The sequence below is a fragment of the Pelophylax lessonae genome (assembly GCF_965119305.1).
Source record: "Pelophylax lessonae genome assembly, chromosome: 13".
Lineage (NCBI taxonomy): Eukaryota > Metazoa > Chordata > Amphibia > Anura > Ranidae > Pelophylax > Pelophylax lessonae.
In genome coordinates, this window is record NC_138780.1 from 9972886 (window position 1) to 9997554 (window position 24669).

Consider the following 24669-nt stretch of genomic DNA (forward strand, 5'->3'; position numbering starts at 1 on the left):
GTCTGGGACTGCATGAATGATGCTGGCACTGGGGAGCTACAGTTCACTGAGGGAACCATGAAAGCCAACATGTACTGTGACATACGGAAGCAGAGCATGATCCCCCTCCCTTCAGAAACTGGGCCGCAGGTCAGTATTCCAACATGATAACGACCCCAAACACACCTCCAAGACGACCACTGCCTTGCTAAATAAGCTGAGGGTAAAGGTGATGGACTGGCCAAGCATGTCTCCAGATCTAAACCCTATTGAGCATCTGTGGGGCATCTTCAAATGGAAAGCGGAGGAGCGCAAGGTCTCTAACATCCACCAGCCCTGTGATGTCATCATGGAGGAGTGGAAGAAGACTCCAGTGGCAACCTGTGAAGCTCTGATGAACTCCATGCCCAAGAGGGTTAAGGCAGTGGTGTAAAATCATGGAGGTCACACAAAATATTGACACTTTGGCCCAATTTGGACATTTGAACTTAGGGGTGTACTCACTTTTGTTGCCAGTGGTTTAGACATTAATGGCTGTGTGTTGAGTTATTTTGAAGGGACAGCAAATTTACGCTGTTATACAAGCTGTACACTCACTACTTTACATTGTAGCAAAGTGTCATTTCTTCAGTGTTGTCACATGAAAACATATAATTAAATATTTACAAAAATGTGAGGGGTGTACTCATTTTTGTGAGATACTGTATGTCAGACACATAGCAGTGAGAGCACTGTAGGGTCTAGAGCTCAGCACTGCTTGTATCTTCCCTCTTAAACTGGGTACACATGCATATTCTGTGGATATCTACCAAGTGAGGTAGATGCAGGAATCCCTCCTGCTGGAACATTGTATTCTGACAATGAGGACTCTCCACTGTGAGAATACATTGGTCAGGGCTTCAGCTGATTGACTGCAAGCTGCTGATCAAATAAGGTTTCCAAGCTGTCTAGTTTGACAGAATTTGGCATTTTGCCCATTAGTGTTCAGGTGCTTTCTATTATATATTATTTTCCTGTGGTGCGCTGATTTTAGTTTCCACTTCATAATTTGACAGAAGCCAATCTATTGGTTGGCTTCTAACAGGCAGGGCTACACACAAATCAAAATTCGATTTGTGTGTACCCAGCTTTAGGTGGGACCAGAGCAGGGCATTACATAGTTACATAGTTAGTCAGGTTGAAAAAAGACACAAGTCCGTCTGGCTCAACCAATAAGAAACAAAAAACAATAAAGAAAACACAACCATACAATCCCATATACACAATTCTATATCCACACTTGATCCAGAGGAAGGCGAATAACCCCAGCAAGGCATGATTCAATTTGCTCCAGCATGGGAAAAATTCCTCCCTGATCCCCTAAGAGGCAATCGGATATTCCCTGGACCAACTTTACCTATAAATGTGAGTACCCAGTTATATTATGTACACCTAGGAAAGAATCCAGGCCTTTTTTTTAAGCAATCTACTGAACTGGCCAGAACCACCTCTGGAGGGATTCTATTCTACATTTTTACAGCTCTTACTGTGAAGAATCCTTTCTTGTGTTTGGAGACAAAATCTCTTTTCCTCTAAACTTAAAGAGTGCCCCCTTGTCCTCTGTGATGACTTTAAAGTAAATAACTCAACACCAAGTTCAATATATGGACCCCTTATGTATTTATACATGGTGATCATATGCCCCCTTATTCTCCTCTTCTCATGAGAGAATAAATTCAGTTCCTCTAATCTTTCCTCATAGCTGAGCTCCTCCATGCCTCTTATCAGTTTTGTTGCCCTTCTCTGCACTTTCTCCAGTTCCCTAATATCCTTTTTGAGAACTGGTTTTAGTGGCTTCATTGACATATTTTTGAAAATAAGCCAATAATGATTGAGAAATAGCCTGGAAATTGCATGAACATAAACCGATTGAATATCAACATTTGCCCTTCCCTGTAGACTCTAAGGGGGTATGGAGAAATGTTTAGATTTTCTGAATGAGGACGCTTTACAAAACTGGTCTTGAATTAAACCTGAGTGTATTATCTCATCCATAATTGCTAGCAATGTTTATTGCGGCCTCACACTGTCTGCTGATACCATTCATGCTCCATACACAAGGAGATTATAGCACAATACGAGTCATGTCAGTGGTATTCTGTGCTCATCCTGTGTATGGAGATATCACCGTCTCTACACATGGAGGACAATATTGGGGGTCTACTCCATTATAACATTTTTCTATAACATTCTATTTACTGGAGTGTTACAGGTTTGTCTAATATAAAAGATTCTAATAAAGAGAAATGAGTTCCATGTATGTAGAGAATAGTTACATTCATTCCTGGGGGAGAAGATACATTTTTCTGGTAACATTCTTCTCTTCTTCTACAGTTTGGATAATAATCACCTGACAGACAGTTCCTGCCCCTATCTGGCATCTGGAATAAGAAATAACCAGACACTGAGGATACTGGAACTGTCTGGGAACAATCTGGAGGGTCCTCATTTCAGGAATCTGATGGAAGCTCTGACAACAAGCCAGATAGAGAAATTACAGTGAGTTTAAGTATTTGTGAACACAGTAGCTTCAAAGTCACATGTGTACAGAAAATAATTGCTATGTATCTTTTATTGGAGATGTATCCCACCATCACATGACAGCTCTGCCTCCTTCATCTTTTTCTTCCGCATAGTAGTGGTTATCCTTGTGCAGCCAGTGGGTGGATATAGCATGACATAGAACAGAGCACAAATGTATGTCCCTTGTCTGTATAGCACCCTCTAGTGTGCTACTAGTGTCAGAGTAGTTAAAACAAATTCTGACTCATGTTTAAACCCTTTGAGTCCTAATCTGGATCAGGGTTATTAGAGTTCAGGCAGCTCTCTGGTTGCTCCCCCCGACTCTGGAAAGTTTGTGAACATTCTGGAAGCTTGAGGGCGGAGGCTAGGAAGGCTGTCCTTCATGTTTAAGGGAGCCTAGCCAATCCCCAGGCGGTGGGTCTGCCCGTAGACTCAGCCAACCCTTAAATATGGATGAGTCATGCTAGCAGGAGAGTCGGGTGGAAGATTGAGATGCAGTGCTGAGGAAACATAAAACAGAAAAGCTCTAGACCTGAAGAAGGGTCCGCCCGGAAACATGTAGTCATTCTACAGCTGGCTCTGTTGTTCTATCTAATCACGTTGGTGTCGGCTTGTCCACTGCCCACACTTTGCTGACACATGGGGATACATCCGCCAGACCTGTGACGTCACCTCCGGATTTGAGTGCGGCTTCCCCTGTATGACAGCCGGCGACTCCTCCATCCTGATCTCATCGGGTGGCCACCACAGTGCTAAATGATTCCGGTCCCTGAGTTTATTTTACATCTGGAGGTTTACCTCTTTCCATCATCTCCTGGCTAATCAGTATCCCACCCCCCCCCCCACTCCACCACTCCACCACATCGAGTGATCTCAGAGGTGGCCTCTGGATTAACCTGTCATACTCTGCCTCTCCCCCAGGTACTCTTTCACTGGCTGTTGGCTTTTTACAGTGTGTATTAGTGGCTTGCTCCCTTTGTGGGATGTTCAATAAAATATAAATTTTTCACTGTAATCTGGAACACCTTGTTATTTTGATACGAGACAGCGCTTTTATTCCCATTAGTTGTTGCTGTAGTGCTGAGGAGAATGTCAATGGCCCTTGAGGGACACCTGCTGGGGAGGTGCTCTGTCTTGGGCTGGGGCTCAGTGTGGGAGGAGAGGACAGTGTGAGTACTACAGCACGGTACAGGGACCGACAAGGGGGAGACTGCCACATATAGCAGGTCTCCCTGGATAATAGTGTGCTTTAATCTTCCCTACCTTGCCCTGGGAGATCTCCAAAGAGTCAGTCGGGTAAATTGGTGGAGAGAGTCAGTTGGGTAGACTGGTAAAAAAGCAGCCAGGTGGGCTGGTGGAGAAGCAACCAGGTGCGCTAGCATTTCCTGCAGTTGTAGAGCTGGGACTAGTGTCTACAAGGGAGTTTGAGTTACTCCAGGACACAGTTCAGAACACATTGTGTTACTTTCCAAGGGACTGAGAAGCTGAAATTGGTGCCGATTTAACAGAGAACCCATTTTAGCTACTTTCCAAGGGACTGAGAGCGCCTAGCCTGTAATGGGCTGTTCTTGATCTAATAGACACTGTTAACTGTCAAAGAGGGATCAATCCGAGCTGTACAGACCAAGGGGGAGGAATCATTTGGAGTTGTACAGGACAAAGGAGACTAATCAATTGAAGCTGTAAATAGGGAGGAAGTTGTCCCTGGTTTTGTTACTGTCAAGTTGGGCATTCCATAATTCCTATCCCCATCCAAGTTATTACCCCCCCCCCCCCCCTAATAAAAAAACACAAAACAAAGCTCAAGGACTGTTCACTGTGTCTGGAGAAAAGCCGATGTTGTTGTGTGCCTGGCTGTGTAGCAATGGGGAACTCTGTCATCTGCAAACCCTACGGGGGTAGTACTACATCTGTGTGCTCCAACAGGCTAGTCCATCCCTTTACTTGCTGCACATGCAACAGGGTGGGTGGCAGAGCCGGGTGGAAGTTGCACGGCTTCAAAACTGACTCTAGAGATACATGCATAGTCAGTTTGGCCCCAGGGAACTGGCAGGATCACCAGGTATTTACCAAGAACAGATAAAATAAAAAATATGCAGAGTTTTTTTAAGAACTTTATAATTAAGCCAACGCATATGGGCAATTATCATTGCTAAAGTTACTATACCTACACTAGGTTTATAGAGAATAAAAATAGGAGTATTTATGGTGGTGCAATTTGGAAAGGAGTTGGGGGGGATTTGAAGGCTTATAAAAATTGCAAACTAGAGTTCAACTTTAAAGTCACGTCATGTCAATGGTGTTCTGTGGTAACCATGTGTATAGGGGTATCACTGTCTATATCCATGTATAAAAATACTGGGGTATCAACTCCATCATAAAATATTTCCCTATAAAATTCTATTTCCTGGAGTTTTATAAAGTGATCTAATATAAATGATTCAAATAAAGGGAAATTAGATTGATTCATGTAGAGCAAGGGTCTCCAAACTTTCTATACAAATGGTCAATTTACTGTTCTTCAGTCTTTGTGTGTGTGTGTGTGGGGGGGGGGGGGGCAGACTGTGGCAACTGGGAGTAGAAGATGTCCTGGCATTGGTGGGGGTAAAAAATGCACCATCTTTAGTGATAGGGTGATAGAGGAGGAATAGTGCCCGATGCTTGGTGTCATTCGGAGGAATAGTGCCCCAAGTACTGGATAAAGGCAAGCAAAGGGCCGCATCCAGCCCCCAAGTCGTAGTTTGGAGACCCTTAATGTAGAGAATAGTTACATTAATTTCTTCTGGTAACATTCTTCTCTTCTTTTACAGTTTGGATAATAATCAGCTGACAGACAGTTCCTGCCCCCACCTGGCATCTGGAATAAGAAATAACCAGACACTGAGGATACTGGAACTGTCTGAGAACAATCTGAGGGGTCCTCATTTCAGGGATCTGATGGAAGCTCTGACAACAAGCCAGATAGATATATTATTGTGAGTATAACAGAACTGACAGAGACAATAATATTCTGAGACAGTTTAACATTCCAATCATGAAAAAAATTCTCATAATGTTAACAAAATTGATCTAATATTTAGACTCCCTAAGTAGTCATTTTTTAGAATTTTTTTAAATCTTGGAATCTTATCACACTCTTGTTTCAGCTATAAAAATAAACTTATTCTAAGAGTCGGTTCACACTGGGGCGACTCGAAGTCGCCCCGACTTTGAAGCTGCCTGTGCAGCGCGACTTCATCGCGGCTTGCAAACGACTTCTCTAATAGAAGTCAATGCAAGCCACTGCAAAGTCGCAACGAAGTAGTGCAGGAACCTTTTTCTAAGTCAACAGTTCCATTGCACTGAATGGAGCGCTACTTGTCAGGCGACCAAGTCGCCTGACAAGTCGTGGCAGTGTGAACCGGGACTAGGGGTCATCACAAACCTTACAATCTGATTGCATAAATACCTTTAGATATACCAAAAAATCATGTAGTGCAAAGGCCTGCTTGATTAGATACAGACTAAGTGGTTAGGTTAAAGTGTATTTATGGTCAGACTTTAAAATCATATATTCATTTCCACGTTGTATGATGTATTTCAATTACTTCTAGCCTACTCCAATTGAACTGAACGAGCTTGAAAATTGTAAACTTACTTTGTGAAGAATTCCACATATTTACTTCTTTGAATTCTGTGACATGTATTCACTATGCAGGCACTGTTGAATCACAGAATTCGCAGACCCCCCCTCAGTCTCTTCTGTGGTAGTAGTCCCCGACCTTGGATGCTAAAAGCTCCAATCAGGCAGTAAACCCCTTCTGTGGATCTTTTGGGGTGAAAAGTTGGAATCTACGTAGTCCCACATACAGCAGTGCAACCAGAGCTATCTTCCTTTGAAATGCTCTCTTTGTCTGGAGTTTTTACAGCCTGCCTCCCAAGAATCCAAGATTTACCATGAGTGGATCCATGAAGCTGTGACACCGTATTTCCAAAACAAATATGTTTTCCCATTTTTTTTTTTTGTCTGTTAATGTCCTTAGAAGTTGCATGTTAGATCCAAACTCTAATGGTCCGCAGCTCTGATGGTCCTCAGCTGTACTGTATTCCAGTGTGCATTCTAGTGGCCATTGTGGAAGGAAAAACGAAAGCAACTCTATTTAGGGGCATAATTTATCATTCTGAGCATGTGAAATGGACAGATTTCACATGGTGGGCATCTTGGGTTTGGGCAAGCACTGCCTGAGTGGCAGTCTTGGAGTTGGGCAAAAAAACTACCCCGGAACTATCTTGGAAATGTGAGAAGTTTGTCAGCAGATGAGGCAGACAGATGAGTGGAGAAATTGGTTTATAAAAGAGTGTTTCAGGACTGCCAGGTAATGGGGGAATGTAGGGGAGAATTTTCTGTGCTTTCTGATCTTTTGGCTTCAGACACCGGTTTTTCAGTTCTGCAAGGCTGGCACAGGGCTTCTATCCTCACTTGCTCTATGTTCTACCTAGTGGCCTCATTTGAAGCCATCAACAGGTGTAAGACTCCTTTAGCAGGCTCTTTGAGATGTAGGCAATTTACAGCTTTGCTGTTGTTGTTTCTTGGGCATGTTTGCATTTGTTTGCAATTTGCCTAACCCATAGTGGGATTGATTTTGGACACCCTTAGCTTACATACTCCATCAATACATCCAGATCAAGGATAGCATGCTTCCAAATAACAAAGTATTTAGGTAGTCTGAACAGCTATATCTAGCTCCTTAGAAGGCAACAAGCATAAAAGTGTAGCACCCTACAGGTAGGTGCTAGGTAAAGTATAGTGGGCCTTGGCTGCTTAACAGCAGGGTCATGATTTCAGCTGGACTGTCATGTCTCCCAGGTGAGGTTACTGAGATGGGAGTCTCCCCACTGGCTCTGTAACAGGATTCTCATAGGGCAGCGGAGGAAACCCAATCAGTGGCTCAGTCAGGCTTGTATCTACCCTAGAAGGCAGATTCCGCCGCAGAGGTTTCTGGGAGTGGGTATAAGTTTGAAGGGAACGCATGACGCAGTATCTTTGGCGGGAAGTAGAGTCCCAGTAGGGAGAGTACGGCTGTCTCTCCTCCTGTCAGAGGAAGCGGGTGTCCCGGGTGGCGGCCTGGGAATCCAAAGAGTGTGAAGAAGGGATCCAGTGTGCCGAGAACCAGCGGACAGGGAGAGGGGTCCAGTTCCAGGAAAGCCTACAAAGGTTGTGAGTACTGTGGACTGCCCCTGGGGGTCTGCCTAGAGACAGAGGGGACCACTCCGGAGAAGGTTCTAGGGATCCAGGAGTCAGCTAGTGGTTAAAGGGGGTGCCTGGTCAGAGGACCCTGAAGTATTAGAGGGGGTACCTAGGTAGAGAGGACCCCGAAGTATTAAAGGGGGCACCTGTAGTTTGGGCCCTGAAGAGTCAGTGTACAGTGGGAAGTGTACAAGGTTAGGAGTTGCAGCAGCACAAGTATCTATACAGAGTTACCTCAGCCAGTGCAGGGCTGGAGGTAGCTGTTCAGTGACTTTTGAGCTAAAACAGTGTCAGGAGTCAAGTGTTCTACAATCCTGGATCTTCTGAGTTAAAGTCGAGGTTCCAGCACAGTTTCAGTACTACAGTGTTTATGAGCGTCAGGAAGCGCTGGTCGGCATCCAGCTGGCGTCAAGACAGCGCCAACAGGCATTTTTCATCAAGTGTCCCAAAGTATACCTAGTTTAGCCAGAGGAGTATCCCACTCATTCCCTTCTCCCATCCCCTAAATACAATAAAACAAAATAAACCGGACTTCCGGTTCCGGCGCCCATGTAAGAGGCTGTGAGGGACATCGGCTCCGGCAACTACCCGCTACATTAGCCTTTCCACCCGGTCTGGGTGACTCGTCCGACCGCACAACCCGCTCCCCACCCTCTGGGGACATTGTGGGATGGATCGCTTCCTCCGCCCGAACGGCTCCGCCGCACCGCCACAAATTGAGCCCGCGGCTCCATCTCCGGCCTACTCCGAGGCCTTAATGGCGGACGCCGCGCCTTCATCTCCCGCGGTCCGGCAAGGTCAGCCTCCATCGCCCTTTCCTGACACTCAGATCGCATCCCTGGCCCAAGCTGTAGCAACGCTGCTATCGCCAACAATCACCGAGGCAGTGGACAAAGCTATAGCCTCAGGGATGGCACAGCTCCGCAAGGAACTGGGGGATCACTCACACAGGCTACAGGAACTGGAGCACAGGCTGTCCGACGTTGAGGATGAGCTGCAGGGCTCATTCTCCATGGACCAGCAAGCCAGACAGACCCAGAGATACCTGCTGGACAAATTGGACGATTTGGAGAATCGTTCTAGGAGGAACAACCTCCGGGTTATAGGCCTCCCTGAAACCTATGGAGCTGACACACTTATGGACATAGTCACTACACGCCTCCCTTTGGCCTTGGGGATCCACAGCACGTGCACGGCCGAGAGGGCCCACCGTCTAGGGGCCCCTTCTAATGACAGGAAGACACCTCGACCGGTTATAGTGAGATATTTGAATTATATGGACCGGCAAAACATCCTCAAGTCATTCCGAAACGCCAAAACGTTCCAAGTTGATGGCCACAAGCTGTTGGTCTTTGCAGACTACTCGCAAGAGGTAACACGGCGTAGAAAAGCCTTTCAGCCGCTTTGCCAAGCACTGTACCGAAAATCTATCAAATTCACCCTGGCATACCCTGCTACTTTACGTTTGTCGGATTTATCGGGGGAACAAAAATCGTTCTCACATCCTGAGGAAGCCATGCACTTTCTCGAACGCCATTTTAATATTCAGGTGGACATGCCTGCTACCCCTTCTCCCCAACGCCCGCAGGGGGCGAGAGAACAACGCAGCCCGAGAAAGGACCCAGCGAAGAAACGGCGCACCAATGGCTCCGCGTCCCGCCACAGACAGCGCTGAACTCACCGACTCTCCTATGGTGTGATGTGTATTCTTTCACCTCCATGATGTATACACCTACTGCTCTCCACTACAGCCTTTAGGCTCTACATTGGCAATGGTTTGCCTTTTCCCTGAATACCAGGTTCTGTCTCTACATCCTCTGGTTTACAGTATTGCAACGCGTTCCGGTAACTGTTCAGCTTTGCTTCTCCCTGTGTTCCACGTTATACAGAACTATGCGATCACGGCCACCCTGGCAGGTCTACGTGAGGTCGTATGTTTTATTTTAGTTTGTTATCACGTTTGTTATCTCATTCACTTACGGTGATATGTTATGTTATGTTATAGGTTATGATGCTATTTGCTCCTCTCTATGCTATGGCAATACACAACCTTGCTGATATTCAGGCCTAGGCCTTGCCCCTGGCGTATATGATCACGGCCTCCATCTGCACTTTGCGGTCGACCCAAACCGCACGTATCATATCTACACCAGACGCAAGGCATAGTGAGTCCGGTAACGTTGTCCATAAGCATGCTCCCCTACATGAGGAAAAAAGTGAAGTCCCCATGCTTCTGGTTATGCTTCCTTTCCCTCCTTCCTCTGACCCCAGTTGGGTCTTGTTATCCCCTTCCTACACCCACCTGTTTGCTAGGTCTAGCTACATCACTCTCAAGGTGTTTAAGTTTCTTGCTTGCTTCTATGTACCACACGTGGCACCGTCTCACTCCCCTTGTTGCTCTGTACTACTTCGCGGCTCAATCCTATCCATATGATCCTCCATGACCATAATCTCATGGAACGTTAAGGGTCTCAGATCGCCTCATAAGCGGATGGCCGTCCTTAGACACTTGAAGCGTCTAAGGGCGGATATAGCCATATTGCAGGAATCCCATTTGGAGGAAAAGGATTTTCATAGGATGAAAAAACTCTGGGTAGGGCAGGTATATGGCTCTCCTGCAGTTAAAGGCAAATCCGGGGTACTGATCCTGGTACATAAGAACTACCCCGCCACAGTTAAGTTCACCCACTTTGACAAGGAAGGGCGAACAGCCATCCTGCACTTCACAGACTCTCACCAAGAATGGGTAGTGGCTGGGGTGTACGCACCTACCTCACCCTCGGCAATTTTCTTCCAGACACTGTCCCACGACCTGGCCCCTTTTCTACATTTGCCATTACTGGTAGCGGGTGACTTCAATCAGCTCATGTCCCCATCCGAAGACAGGTCTCAAGCGATAGGCTCCTCACCCACCTTACGCCAATATTACTCCCCCCTGCTGCTTCACATGACGGAAAGCCTACACTTGACAGACGCCTGGCGCCTGTCTAACCCCACAGGTAGAGAGTTCACCTTTTTCTCCCACCCGCACCATACACTCTCACGGATTGATTATACACTAATAAATGACAGACTACTCCCGTACACTAGCTCCCCTAAGATACATGACATTGCAATCTCGGACCACGCCCCCATCTCTATAGACATATCCATATTTGCCCAGACTCCTTCCTTTAAACACTGGCGATTCCCCTCCTACCTAGCCAGGGACCCCGGGGTGGCTACACTGATTGGCGACGCTTGGGCAGAATTTGTAGACACTAATGCCTCCTCCTCGGTATCCCCTACCCTGTTATGGGAAACGGGCAAAGCGGTCCTAAGGGGTCGCATCATTTCGTACGCGTCGGCCTACAAAAAACGCATTGCAGAAGCCTACATGAAAGCCAGCACCTCTTTGAGGGAAGCCCAAACAAACCTGTATCGTACCAACTCCCCTACTCATAGGGAAGTATGGCGGAAAGCGAAGGAGACTTTTGACACATGGACCGACGCCAGGGAACGCCTCTATAAATCCCAGCAGGAGTGGAAGTACCACTCCTTTGGGAATAAACCTGGAAAGCTACTGGCTTCCCTATGTCGGGGCCCTTTCATGCCCACACACGTAACTACTCTTAGAGACTCGGACGGCAAACTGGTAGACTCCCCTTCAGACATCAATAGGGTATTTGCAGACTTCTACACTACCCTGTACAGCCATGAACCATGTGATGAGGCCGTGGCCTCCCGTTGGCTATCCTCGACTGATCTCCCCAAAATAACCGCTGAGCAACTAACCACTCTGAACGCTCCAATAACGTTAGAGGAAGTGCGTAAAACTATCCAAGGACTGGCACCCGGGAAATCACCCGGGCCTGATGGTTACACCCCGGAATTTTACAAACTGGCTATAGATCAAGTAGCCCCCACTCTGCAGTCGGTTTTCCATCACATCCTAACCGGACACCCCTATCTGCCCACGGGCTACCAAGCTCACATTAAGCTGATATACAAGAAAGGCAAGGACCCCAGAGACCCGGGATCGTATAGACCCATATCTTTATTGAACATAGATTCCAAACTGCTTTCCAAAATTATTGCAGACAGACTGGCCTCCATTTTACCTACGCTCATACACCCGGCCCAAGCGGGTTTCACGAAAGGCCGGTCGGCCACATCCAATATACGAAAGGTCTTGCTAGCTCTCGAGGCTTCGAAACTGAATCCTACTAACAAGGCAGCCATCATCACCCTCGACGCTGAAAAGGCCTTCGATAATGTTAACGTCCAATGGTTAGACAAAGTGTTAACCTGCTTTGGCTTTTCAGGTCCCTTTCTCCACATGATCAGAACCATGTACGCCTCCCCTGCAGCTCAGGTGATAGTAGCCGGGCATGCATCACAACCCTTCAAATTATACAAGGGCACTAGGCAGGGGTGCCCTTTATCACCCCTGCTGTTCAACCTGGCACTGGAACCTTTATCCAGATGCCTGTTGACGCACCCTGAGCTCCGGGGCATTGAGGTGGGACAGGAAGAACTGCGCACGGCTATGTTCGCAGATGATGTGCTAATATTCACAGCTGACCCTGGCCACGATCTTCCTGTTATTCAACAAATATTTGCGGAATACCGACGGTGCTCTGGTCTCCGCATTAACTTCGCCAAAAGTGAGGTACTCCCGTTAAATACCACACAATCCCCGCAGTGGGCGTCCTCCTCTACACTTCGCATCAACACTAGCCACATCACATATTTGGGAATAAAAATAGGGCCCTTCCCGTCCTCCTTGTACAGGCTCAATTTCACTCCTGTTATAGACAAGATGATAGCCGAGTTGAAGAACTGGGCTGATCTCCCCCTCTCATTCAGAGGTAGGTGCCACCTGTACAAAATGGCCACCTTCCCTAAACTGCTCTACCCCCTACAAACTTTACCACTTCTACTGAAACACACTGACATCAAGCGACTACACAAAGCAGTCTCTCTCTTCTTATGGAAGGGGAAACGGGCTAGGATCTCAATGACCAAGCTACACTTATCTACTCGAGAGGGGGGAGCGGACCTCCCGAACACCCGCGTATACAATGTGGTCTGTCTATTACGGACATGTATGGATTGGTTGAGCCGCGAATCGAGATACACCAACTTCTCCCTGGAATCGCAATTGGCTGCTCCTTATGATCTCACGGCACTGCTGCACTGTGGGATCGCGGATTTACCTGTGTCTCTGAGACACAATCTTTTACTCAGAGACACTGTGATGGCATGGAGAGAACTGAGAAAACGCTTCAAATTGCCCCAGCGACTCTCCGGCTATCTGCCTATCCGTAATCACCCCATGTTCCCACAGGCCCAGCAGTGCTCGGCTTATGAGGAATGGTCAAGGCGAGGGATCACAAAATTCATACAGTTGTATAATGTGCAGACTGGTAAACCTCATCCCTTTGCTACAATTATGGAAAACTTCAACCTCCCGTCTGACCATTTCTTATACTATCACCAATGTGTAAGCTTTGTGGACTCTCTCTGCCATACTCCTATAAACCGCTTCCGAACTTCTATCTTGGATACTTGGATACAGCAGGCTAAACACAGAATATCGCATATATATAAACCGCTGCATTCAGAACTTTACCGAGGGACCTCTATTCAAATTGCTGCGGCATGGGATGATCCATTGAACTCTCCCGATGCTCACCTCCGTATCCTGTCAGGATACCTAATTACTCGTCGTTTCATCACCAATGAGTTCTGGAGGGAGCAACAGTTCAAAATTATGCACCGAGCATACCTCCCCCATATCAGATGGTCCTCAGACATCTCCCATCACTTTTGCACACTGTGCAAGTTAAGGTTCCCATCACTACTTCACAAATTTTGGCAATGCCCCCCTATATCCTTCCTATGGGACAAGACGCTGAGATACATAGCCAGATATACTGGAATTTCCCTACCAAAGGATATATACCTCCTCTTATTTGGTGACCTCTCGCTACAAACGCTACCGCTACCCAAACATTCAAAGAAACCTCTACTGGATTACAAACATTGGATAATAACCTGCCTCATGGTGACCCGCAGGCTTATACTGAAACACTGGATGGACTCCATCCCTCCCACCATCCATGAACTGCATAAGGACTTATCCCTCCTCAGGGATAGAGAACTAGTAGGCATGCATTATCCTTCCTCCAACGGACACACCCGCTTACTTAGAAAATGGTCTGCCTTCCCCCCTCCTGGGGTGTAGGCACCCAACCTTTGTGACCTGAACCGGCCCTGAATAGCACAACCCTGACCATTTGTGGCTCACCTATTGCATCTAGGCTGATAACGCTCCTCCCTCATATACGCATTTAACCACCTGAGTGCCGAGCGTCATCACCCTTAGACAACATGTACAGCAGGTGATCCATGGTGATGTCGTAAAGAAGGGGCAGTAGAGACGGTGACCTACATAGCTACTTACTTTATATATGTCTATGTTGTATTTCCCCCATGGTGGGCTTTGGACCCACCAATACCTCTTATATTGATGTTGAACAATATTGTGCCTAGCCTCCCCTCCCCCCACCCCCTACTCCTCATTTTTCCAGTTCCCACTCCTCCCCCCCCCACCCCTCCCTTTCTCTACACCTCCCCTCCCCCCCTCCATTCTTATCACTCCCCCCCCTTTTTCTTTCCCCCTCCCCACACTCTACGAGGAAAACTGAAAATACCCGTACCAAGTTTTACCTATACCCTGCTTAACACCCTGTTTTATGTGGAGTTCCTCGAGATTACTCTCAGGTTTATTGATGTGATTGTTTGTGCACTGCGGAATACCATGTTGCATGCATATTACTTCCTGTAATTCTCACATGTGGTTGTACTGTCTATTTTGCTGTACAGAGTTGAACTTCAATAAAATGTTTTTCAAAAAAAAAAAAAAAACAAAATAAACCAAAGATGCCGGAATGGTCATTGTCTCAGTTCTCACACCTGGGTTCACAACTCAAAAGTGTTGGAGGCGTCAACGGTAGGTAACAATGGCAGACCCACATCAGGCCCAAGGACTGGAAAAACTGCTACAAAAGGCATCTGTGCATAATCTTCTCATGGTTCCTAAAGTTAAGTAACAGAGCCTACTATACAGCTAAGCTGGTGCCACTGTGAATAATTGCTGTACATCTCAACATCATAGGAAGCTTATGCAAGGGTGTTGATCAAGATGGTATGCAGTATAACCAAACCAGTTTTCTTATGATGCATTCCTTTAGCACTACTAATGGACTCAGCAGTCCTCACTACAGCTGATTTTGGCAGGGAGGCGGACGTTTCCTCACTTTCTTACAAAATAGGATTTTGTTAAGCTTCCCACCCTGGAGCAAATCCATGGCAGCACACTAAACCCACCCAGTTAGTTCCTAGTGATGTATAGGGAAAGGGCTGTTGTGCGGTAGTCAACTCTTTATAGCTATGCACTGGTCCCGTGGGCAGATGTAGGCGGGGCTACTACCACACAAATGCTGCCATGGATTGGCCACCGGAAAGGAAAATTTTGTTAAGTATTTGATGCAATTTTCCATTTTCATCTGACATATCCATCTGCTATATTTTGTCAGATATCTCCTTTTTTTCTTCTTTTGAGTACAGAACTGTTATCAGCAGAAATATATAGAATATCAGATAAAAATTATGCAGTCCAATCACTAACAATGCTGCTTCCTCACACTGGAAGCTGATACCATTCATGCTCCATACACAAGATCATAGCACAATACGAGTCATGTCAGTGGTATTCTGTGGTGAATGATCCTGTGTATGGAGATATCACTGTCTCTACACATGGAGGACAATATTGGGAGTCTACTCCATTATAACATTTTTCTTATAAAATTCTATTCACTGGAGTTTTATAAAGTGATCTAATATAAATGATTCCAATAAAGAGAAATGAGTTCCATGTATGTAGAGAATAGCTACATTCATTCCTGGGGGAGAAATTAATTTTCTTCTGGTAACATTCTCTTTTTTTTACAGTTTGGTTGGTAACTACCTGTCAAACAGTTCCTGCCCCCACCTGGCATCTGGAATAAGAAATAACCAGACACTGTGGACACTGAACCTGTCTGGGAACAATCTGGAGGGTCCTAATTTCAGGGATGTGATGGAAGCTCTGACAACAAGCCGGATAGAGGAATTACAGTGAGTATAACAGGACTGACTGAGACAATAATATTCTGAGACAGTTTACATCCAAAAACTACAGTATCTTACAAAAATGTGTACACCCCTCACATTTTTTAAAATATTTTATTATATTTTTTCTTTTGTTTTTTGTGACAAGTGACATGAGATGTGACAACACTGAAGAAATGACACTTTGCTACAATGTAATGTAGTGAGTGTACAGCTTGTATAACAGTGTAAATTTGCTTTCCCCTCGAAATAACTCAACACACAGCCATTATTGTGCAAACAGCTGGCAACAAAAGTGAGTATACCCCTAAGTGCAAATGTCCAAATTGGGCCCAAAGTGTCAATATTTTGTGTGGCCACCATTACTTTCCAGCACTGCACAGAGGGTAACTCTTGGGCATGAAGTTCACCAGAGCTTCATAGGTTGCCACTGGAGTCCTCTTTCACTCCTCCATGATGATATCACAGAGCTGGTGGATGTTAGAGACCTTGCACTCCTCCACCTTCTGTTTGAGGTTGCCCTACAGATGCTCAACAGGGTTTAGGTCTTGAGACATGCTTGGCCAGTCCATCACCTTTACCCTAAGCTTCTTTAGCAAGGCATTGGTTGTCTTGGAGGTGTGTTTGGGGTCGTTATCATGTTGGAATACTGTCCTGCGGCCCAGTGTCCGAAGGGGGGGATCATGCTCTGCTTCAGTATGTCACAGTACATGTTGGCATTCATGGTTCCCTCAATGAACTGTAGCTCCCCAGTGCCGGCAGCACTCATGCAGCCCCAGACCATGACACTCCCACCATCATGCTTGACTGTAGGCAAGACACACTTGTCTTTGTACTCCTCACCTGGTTGCCACCACACACGCTTGACACCATCTGAACCAAATACGTTTATCCATGTCCTTAGTCTGCTTGTCTTCAGCAAACTGTTTGCAGGCTTTCTTGTGCATCGTCTTTAGAAGAGGCTTCCTTCTGGGACGACAGCCATGCAGACCAATTTGATGCAGTGTGCGGCGTATGGTCTGAGCACTGACAGGCTGACCCCCCCCACCCCTTCAACCTCTGCAGCAATGCTGGCAGCACTCATAAGTCTATTTCCCAAAGACAACCTCTGGATATGACGCTGAGCACGTGCACTCAACTTCTTTGGTCAACTATGGTGAGGCCTGTTCTGAGTGGAACCTGTCCTGTTAAACCGCTGTGTGGTTTTTGGCCACCGTGCTGCAGCTCAGTTTCAGGGTCTTGACAATCTTCTTATAGCCTAGGCCATCTTTATGTAGAGCAACAATTCTTTTTTTCAGATCCTCAGAAGTTCATGAGGTGCCATGTTGAACTTCCAGTGACCAGTATAAAAAAAGTGAGAGCGATAACACCAAATTTAACACACCTGCTCCCCATTCACACCTGAGACCTTGTAACACTAATGGGTCACATAACATCGGGGAGGGAAAATGGCTAATTTGACCCAATTTGGAAATTTTTACTTAGAGGTGTACTCACTTTTGTTGCCAGCGGATTGGAGATTAATGGCTGTGTGTTGAGTTATTTTGAGGGGACAGCAAATTTACACTGTTATACAAGCTGTACACTCACTACTTTACATTGTAGCAAAGTGTCATTTCTTGAGTGTTGTCAAATGAAAAGATATAATAAAATATTTACAAAAATGTGAGGGGTGTACTCAATTTTGTGAGAGTATGTATGTATGTATATGTATGTATGTGTGTATATGTATGTATATATATATATATATGTATGTGTGTATATATATATATATATATTGTGACAGGAAGTCAGGTAAATCTGTGGATGTTGTCACAGACGGAGATACATGTCTGCTTGGTTTAGACAATTCACCAATTACTATAGGGTGTCAGCTGCAGAGGTAGCCAACAGGAAGTTAAAAAAGTTCAGCTATTCAGAATGAGGAAATTAAGGCCTCTATAATTTGTCCAGAGGAAGTCTATTGATTGCTGCCTCTTGACGCTGTGTGGGTAGAGGAGGACAGTCAGATGTGTGCCTCCCGACGCTGTGTGAGCAAGGGAGAAGGAATGCCTCCTGAAACGATGTGCGCTGAGGAGGGTAAAAAGTGTGAAGACTACTCAAGGTGAGGTCTTGGATTGTTTCTATGTGAAAAGAAACCAATGGACATTTCCTGTGTGAAGGGAAAATGAATTAAGACTGAAGACTACTCAAGGTGAGGTCTGGGATTGTTTCTATGTGAAAAGAAATAAATGAACTATTTCTATGTGAAGAGAAAAGGGACATTTGCTGGGTGAAGAGAAAAATAAAGGAATGTGTTCTATGTGAAGAGGAAAAGGGACATGTTCAATGTGAAGAGAAAAGGGACATGTTTAATGGACATTTGTTGTGTGAAGAGAAAAAAATGGACTATTAAGTGTCTGCTGTAGGATCAGCAAAGTCTGCCCAACAGTAGGTTGGGGACAGACTCCTTAGGTAGGTTCCTGTGTGTGAGAAGGTAGCCGCCCACAGTGGCAAGGATTTTGTGTTTTATTTTATTTTGGATGTTTTTGACGCTTGCACTTGTGTGAAGAAAATTGCATGAATAAACCAAACTGTTGTTTGCAACCACTTCTCGGCTATCTCCCTGTGTAACGAACCCCCCAAAGGGGTCATCCACACCCGCCACCGAGCTAATCCCCTCACAATATATATATATACAGGGCTCAAAATTTAAAGTCCTGAGCTACTAGCCAGGCTTTAAGAGTTACTCGCCACTTGTTGCCCCACCCAAACCCTACCATGCTCTGCCCTAAACACGCCCTCGTAAAATATCTCATAAAATGACACTGTTAAATGTTTTATTCAGAATTAAGTTACAAAAATAAATATTAACAACAACAACCGAGAGAGAGGGAGGGTTCAACAGAGAGAGAGGGGGGATGACAGAGAGAAATGGGGGGAGGGGGGGTTGACATAGAGAGGAAGTGAGAGAGAGAGGGGGCTGACATGGAGAGAGGCAAAGGGGGTGACATGGAGAGAGGTAGAGGGAAAGGGGGCTGATACGGAGAGAGGGGGTGACACAGAGAGAGGGAGGGAGGGGGGTGACACAGAGAGGGGGGGGTGACACAGACAGAGGGGGGTGACAGAGAGAGAGGGGGGTGACACAGAGGGAGAGAGGGGGTGACAGAGAGAGGGAAAGGGGGCTGACATGGAGAGAGGGGGGTGACACAGAGAGAGGGATAGAGGGGGGTGACACAGAGAGAGAGAGGGGGTGACACAGAGAGAGAGGGGGGGTGACAGAGAGAGAGAGGGGGATGACACAGAGAGAGAGAGGGGGGGTGACACGGAGGGAGAGAGAGGGGGGGGTGACACGGAGGGAGAGAGAGAGGGGGTGACAGGGAGAAAGGGGGTGAAACGAAGAGAGACAAGAGAGGGGGGTGACAGGGAGAGTGAGAGGGGGTGACAGGGAGAGTGAGAGGGGGTGACAGAGAGAGTGAAGTGAGAGGGGGTGACAGAAAGAGTGAGAGGGGGTGACAGGGACAGAGGAGGGTGATGACAGGGACAGGGGGGGGGGTAATGAGAGGGACAGGGGAGGGGTGATGACAGGGACAGAGAGGGGGTGATTACAGGGACAGAGGGGGGGGTAATGACAGGGACAGGGAGGGTGATGACAGGGACAGAGGGGGAGGGAAGACAGGGACAGTCGGGGGGTGACAGGGTAGGGAGGAGTAAGTCTGGTCACAGTGCTCATCTTTGTCAGAGATGTTCACCATGTAGCTGCTGGCTGCTAATGAAACTTTCCCGTCCACACATCTCCTTCACACACAGCACTCACGGGCTGCACTGAGTGTGTGGGCGGGCACAGGGAGAGAGAGAGAGGGGGGGCGGGAGAAGGCAGAGCAGATGCAGCCTCTCCCATTCCTGGAGGGGGGGGGAGCTGCTCACTGGGCTATGAAACACACACACACACAGCCTTGTGACAGGAGGGGCAGGCTGAACAGAGGAGCTGCAAATTCCCCCTACAGTACAGCCCTGTTCTCACTCGCCCGCCTCATCATTTAACTCGCAAAATGCGAGCAGGCGAGTGGAATTTTTGAGGGCTGTATATATATATATATATATATATATATATATATATATATATACACACACACACACACATATATACATACGTAAGGTCCATATATATTTGGACACAGGCACAATTTTAGATTTTTCAGGAATTTACCAAAACATATGCAAGCTATAGTTATATAATGTATATGGGCTGAAAGTGTACATTCTCAGGTTTAATTTGAGGGTATGCACATCCAAATCAGAAGAAGGGTTTAGGAATTACAGCTCTTAGGATTAGCCATCTCCCCTTTGTCCAGGGACCAAAAGTAATTGGACAATTTAATCAAAAGCTGTTTCATGGCCAGGTGTGGGCTACTCCTTTGTTATTTCTTCATCAATCAAGCAGGTAAAAGGTCTGGAGTTGATTCTAAATGTGGTCTTTGCATTTGGAATCTATTGCAGTGAACTTACATCATGCGTTCAAAGGAGCTGTCCATATAAGTGAAACAGGCCATTGTAAGGCTTCAAAAATGAAACAAATCCATCAGAGATATAGCAGCAACATTAGGAGTGGCCAAATCAACAATTGGTACATTCTGAGCAAAGAAGAATGCCCTGGTGAGCTCAGCAACATAAAAAGGCCTGGATGTCCATGAAAGACAACAGTGGTGGATGACCACAGAATCCACTCTATGGTAAAGAGAAACCCATTAACAACATCCAAACAAGAGAAGGACACTCTACATGAGGTGGGCATATCATTGTCAAAGTGTACAATCAAGAGAGCACTTCACGAGAGCAAATACAGAGTGTTCACCACAAGGTGCAAACCATTCATAAGCCTGAAGAATAGTAAAGCCAGATTGAATTTTGTCAAAAAACATCTAAAAAAGCCAGACCAGTTCTGCAAAAGCATTCTTTGGATGAAACTAAAATTAATCCGTACCAGAATAACGGGAAGACAAAAGTGTGGAGAAGGCTTGGAACAGCTTATGATCCAAAGCACACAACATCATCTTGGTGGAGGCAGTGTGATGGCATGGGCATGCATGGCTTCCATTGGCATTGGGTCATTGGTGTTTATTGATGATGTGACAGAAGACAGAAGCAGTCGGATTAATTCTGCAGTATTGTACAGATATACTATATATATATTCTATATATATATATATATATATATATATATATATATACTGTCAGCCCAGATTCAGCCGAATGCAGCAAAGTTGATTGGACGGTGCTTCACAGTACAGATGGAAAATGATCCAAAACACGCTGCAAAAGCAACCCAGGAACTTTTGAAGGAAAAGTGGAATATTCTGTAATGGCTGAGTCAATCACCTGATCTCATCCCAATTGAGCATTTCACTTGCTGAAGGCAAAACTATAGGCAGAAAGACCCACAAACAAAGAACAACTGAAGACAGCTGCAGGTAGAGCCTGTCAAAGCATCAGAAAGGAGGAAACCCAGTTTTTGGTCATGTCCATGGATTCCAGACTTCTGGCAGTCATTGCCAGTAAAGGATTCTCAACAAAATATTAAAAATGAACATTTTATTTATAATTATAATTATTTGTCCAATTACATGTGAGCTCCTGAAAATGGGGGGACTGTGTATAAAAATTGTTGCAGTTCCTAAAATTTGTATTTGATATTTATGTTCAACCCCTTGAATTAAAGCTGAAAGTCTGCACTTCAAATTCATTTGAATTGTTGCGTTTTCATTTTATTCTGGTGGAATACAGAGTCAAAAGTAATAAAATTGTGCCTGTGTCCAGATTTATATGGACCTAACTGGATATACACACAGGCTTGCTTTGTCTGTAAGTTTAGAGCAGCATGTAGTGGTAATCAGTCATGAGCTGGCTAGCACCCCTCCTCCCAAACTATACAAGACTAAGATTAGATAAGAGTATTACTACTAAAAGTGCATAAGAGTTTATTAAGCATGTATAGATTAGGAATGCAATCTTTATACTGTAATATTTCTTGATTAAGTCATTATATAAGAAAGAACTTTGCATTAGATATACATATATTTGTATATGTGTAGCACCCTCCTAGGTAGGTGCTAGTGAGAAAGTATAGTCTGCTTACCAGAAGGGCTGCAGGTAAATCTATGTTGTTCTCTGCCTACCAGAGAGCAGAATCTGTTAGTGAGGTCTGCTCATTGTGCTCAGGATGCTACTCGTTCTCTCTGGAGAGTGTTTCACACTGGTCCAATAAGGAGACATATTGGACAGTGGGAGGAAACCTGACAAATGGGTGCACAGGCTTTTGATACAGCGCTGGTGATTTGGTAGAGGAAAAGTTCCTTGGTGCATGCTGGGATACTGTAAAAAAGCCAGGAGCACATGTGCTTGTGGACTTTCATCTGGATAGTGGAGTTACGGAGGGAGGGGGCAGCTGTCTCCTCCTCTCTAGAGGTGCCATGCGGCCTCAGGGGGTCGTCCTGAGGGCCTGGAGAGTAGCAGTGTGGAACTGAACCCTGAGGTCCAGAGGAGCTGACCGAGAGGGTAGACACTGGAGGATCTGTCTCTGCAGTACTGTGAGTACAGAATCTCGTGTCAAGGGGCCTGACCTGAGGAGGACCAGCCCTGCTCCTGGGATAGCCAGTGGACGGGTGTCGGTTGAAAGGCGATGCTAGTGAGAGTGTCCTGAAGAAAAGTTATCATCTACCAAGTCGTCTTGTAAGGAAGTAAAGAGCAAGAAACGTAACCCTTTTTACACTTGTGGCAGTGAAGATTAAGCAGCCTAGCTATTTCCAATCAACCTTATAAGTAGTAGGAGTATCCCACTATTCCCTTCTCCTAGCCCAGTTCCAAATAAACACCAAAAAACCAACACCCCTAGACTGTTTATTTGTGAGATGAGCCATCAGGAACAAGGAGGGATCCTATATCTCAAGATAACTGTGTGCTAGTAATCAGGGGAGCCCGTCAAGTCTACACATGTGTAAGGGTAATCCCAAAACTCACGGGTTTCAATAACATTTTGACTGTTGAAGCCAGATTGAAAATTATATTTATTTAGACAAACATGTAGATAGGAAGCCATGTTTGGAGAGCAAGTCAATCACATTACATTCTGTTGGCTTAAGAACTTTGATACTTGTCATGTCAGCTGTCTAGAAAAGTTAAAGCTCAGTTTGCTATGATTGCAAAAAGATCTGCACACCTACCGGAAGTTTATTGTCATGTGGACTGCGATGGTCCTGAAGAGAAGAATATTATGTATGAACATTGTATGAGTTCTTAGGTGTTGCAGTGGAGTCTTATGGAGGACTAGCTGTCAAAGGAGGAGTCAACAAAAGACTTGGCGTTCATACACTGTTAGACCAACACATCATTTTTTTTAGACTTTTTGATTTTTAGGTTTGTTTTGTCACATTTTTATTTTTGAATATTTTGTATATTTTAGCCTCGACAAAGCAAAGTGAGATTTTTCTGCAGAAGTAAATGGGATACATAATTCAGGAGAAATATGAACTAGAAAAATATATATATTTAAACTAAGATTGGGCAGTTGGAGGGAGATGTCAGGGAATTCAGAAGGGATTGACAGGAATTGTAATTTTATCTGCTTTTCTTAAAAATGCATTTTATGTTAGGTTTTGTATGTGTTATGAGACCTAGTTTGTTCCTTATTCCTCATATCAGCACCTCCAGGATCCACATCTGGGTAAGCCATACGTGGCTTTAACAGTTACCAAAAGTAACTGTGATGTGAGATCACCACACAGGGACAGCAGAGCGGGATCCGCTACACTGTTAATGGTCACAGGCCCAACTCTTCACTACAAATAGTGTGTGGATTGCTTGAGATAGCAGTGATATGTTTCCAGAACTCCAATGTAGGAAGGGACAGTTTTGTTTGTGGCTATATATCGCCAACAGGAGGGATATTGATGAGGAAAAGGGAAGCAGCCATTTTGTTTATCAAATATTTACTTATGATTATCGGGCATGGATTTGTGATTAAGCAGAGATATTGGATATATATTGTGTGAGAAGTCATATTTTAGAGCAGCTGTTGTGTTCAGCCCTTTATTTGCAAGATTGCTATCTCGACCTTTGAATACCTGTCCAGTTGGTTACTGGAAGTTACAAGTCTTTGAAGATCTGTTCAATTAACGAACTTGGAAGTGACACGTCTATGTTAAATGTCCATTTCGCATATCAAAGAATGTCATCAAAGACTGAGATGGAACTTCAAATAAACTTTAGATAGATAGGTGCCACCCACTTCAGAATGTATAAAATTGTAATACAAGTCTTTAGGAAGTTAGAGCAATGTTCATTAAGCCAACAGAATGTAATGTGATTGACTTGCTCTCCAAACATGGTTTCCTATCTACATGTTTGTCTAAATAAATATAATTTTCAATCTGGCTTCAACAGTCAAAATGTTATTGAAACCCGTGAGTTTTGGGATTACCCTTACACATGTAATATTTGATTCAGATGATAGATAAAGTTGTATGGTGCTGCATGTATAGTTGCACATATTGCATTCCCATCCTCCCTAACTCTTGTAATATGCCAGCGTGGCTCTGAAGTGGTCCTGAGAGTTGAGCTTCTTGCTTTACTATATGTGGCAGAGGAGTACTACACAAAGCCAGCCTTTACAAGAAGACAGGGACATGAAGTTGCTCAAGAATTCTGTCTAAGACCGGAAGGATTTGCCCCCTTAATGACCAGGCCCTATTTTGCAAATCAGGACT

At 45.3% G+C, this 24669-nt stretch overlaps 1 protein-coding gene across 1 annotated transcript in view; it reads left to right on the forward strand.

Annotated features, from left to right (window-relative positions):
- The window catches only part of LOC309543141 (uncharacterized protein), a gene marked incomplete at its 3' end in the record, with an annotated part of 1180881 nt that overhangs the window by 1148862 nt on the left and 7350 nt on the right, over positions 1-24669 (forward strand). Inside the window, exon 34 of the mRNA XM_082242522.1 lies at positions 5352-5516. Coding sequence (XP_082098648.1) covers positions 5352-5516 — 165 coding nt within the window. The remainder of the gene's footprint in view (positions 1-5351; positions 5517-24669) is intronic.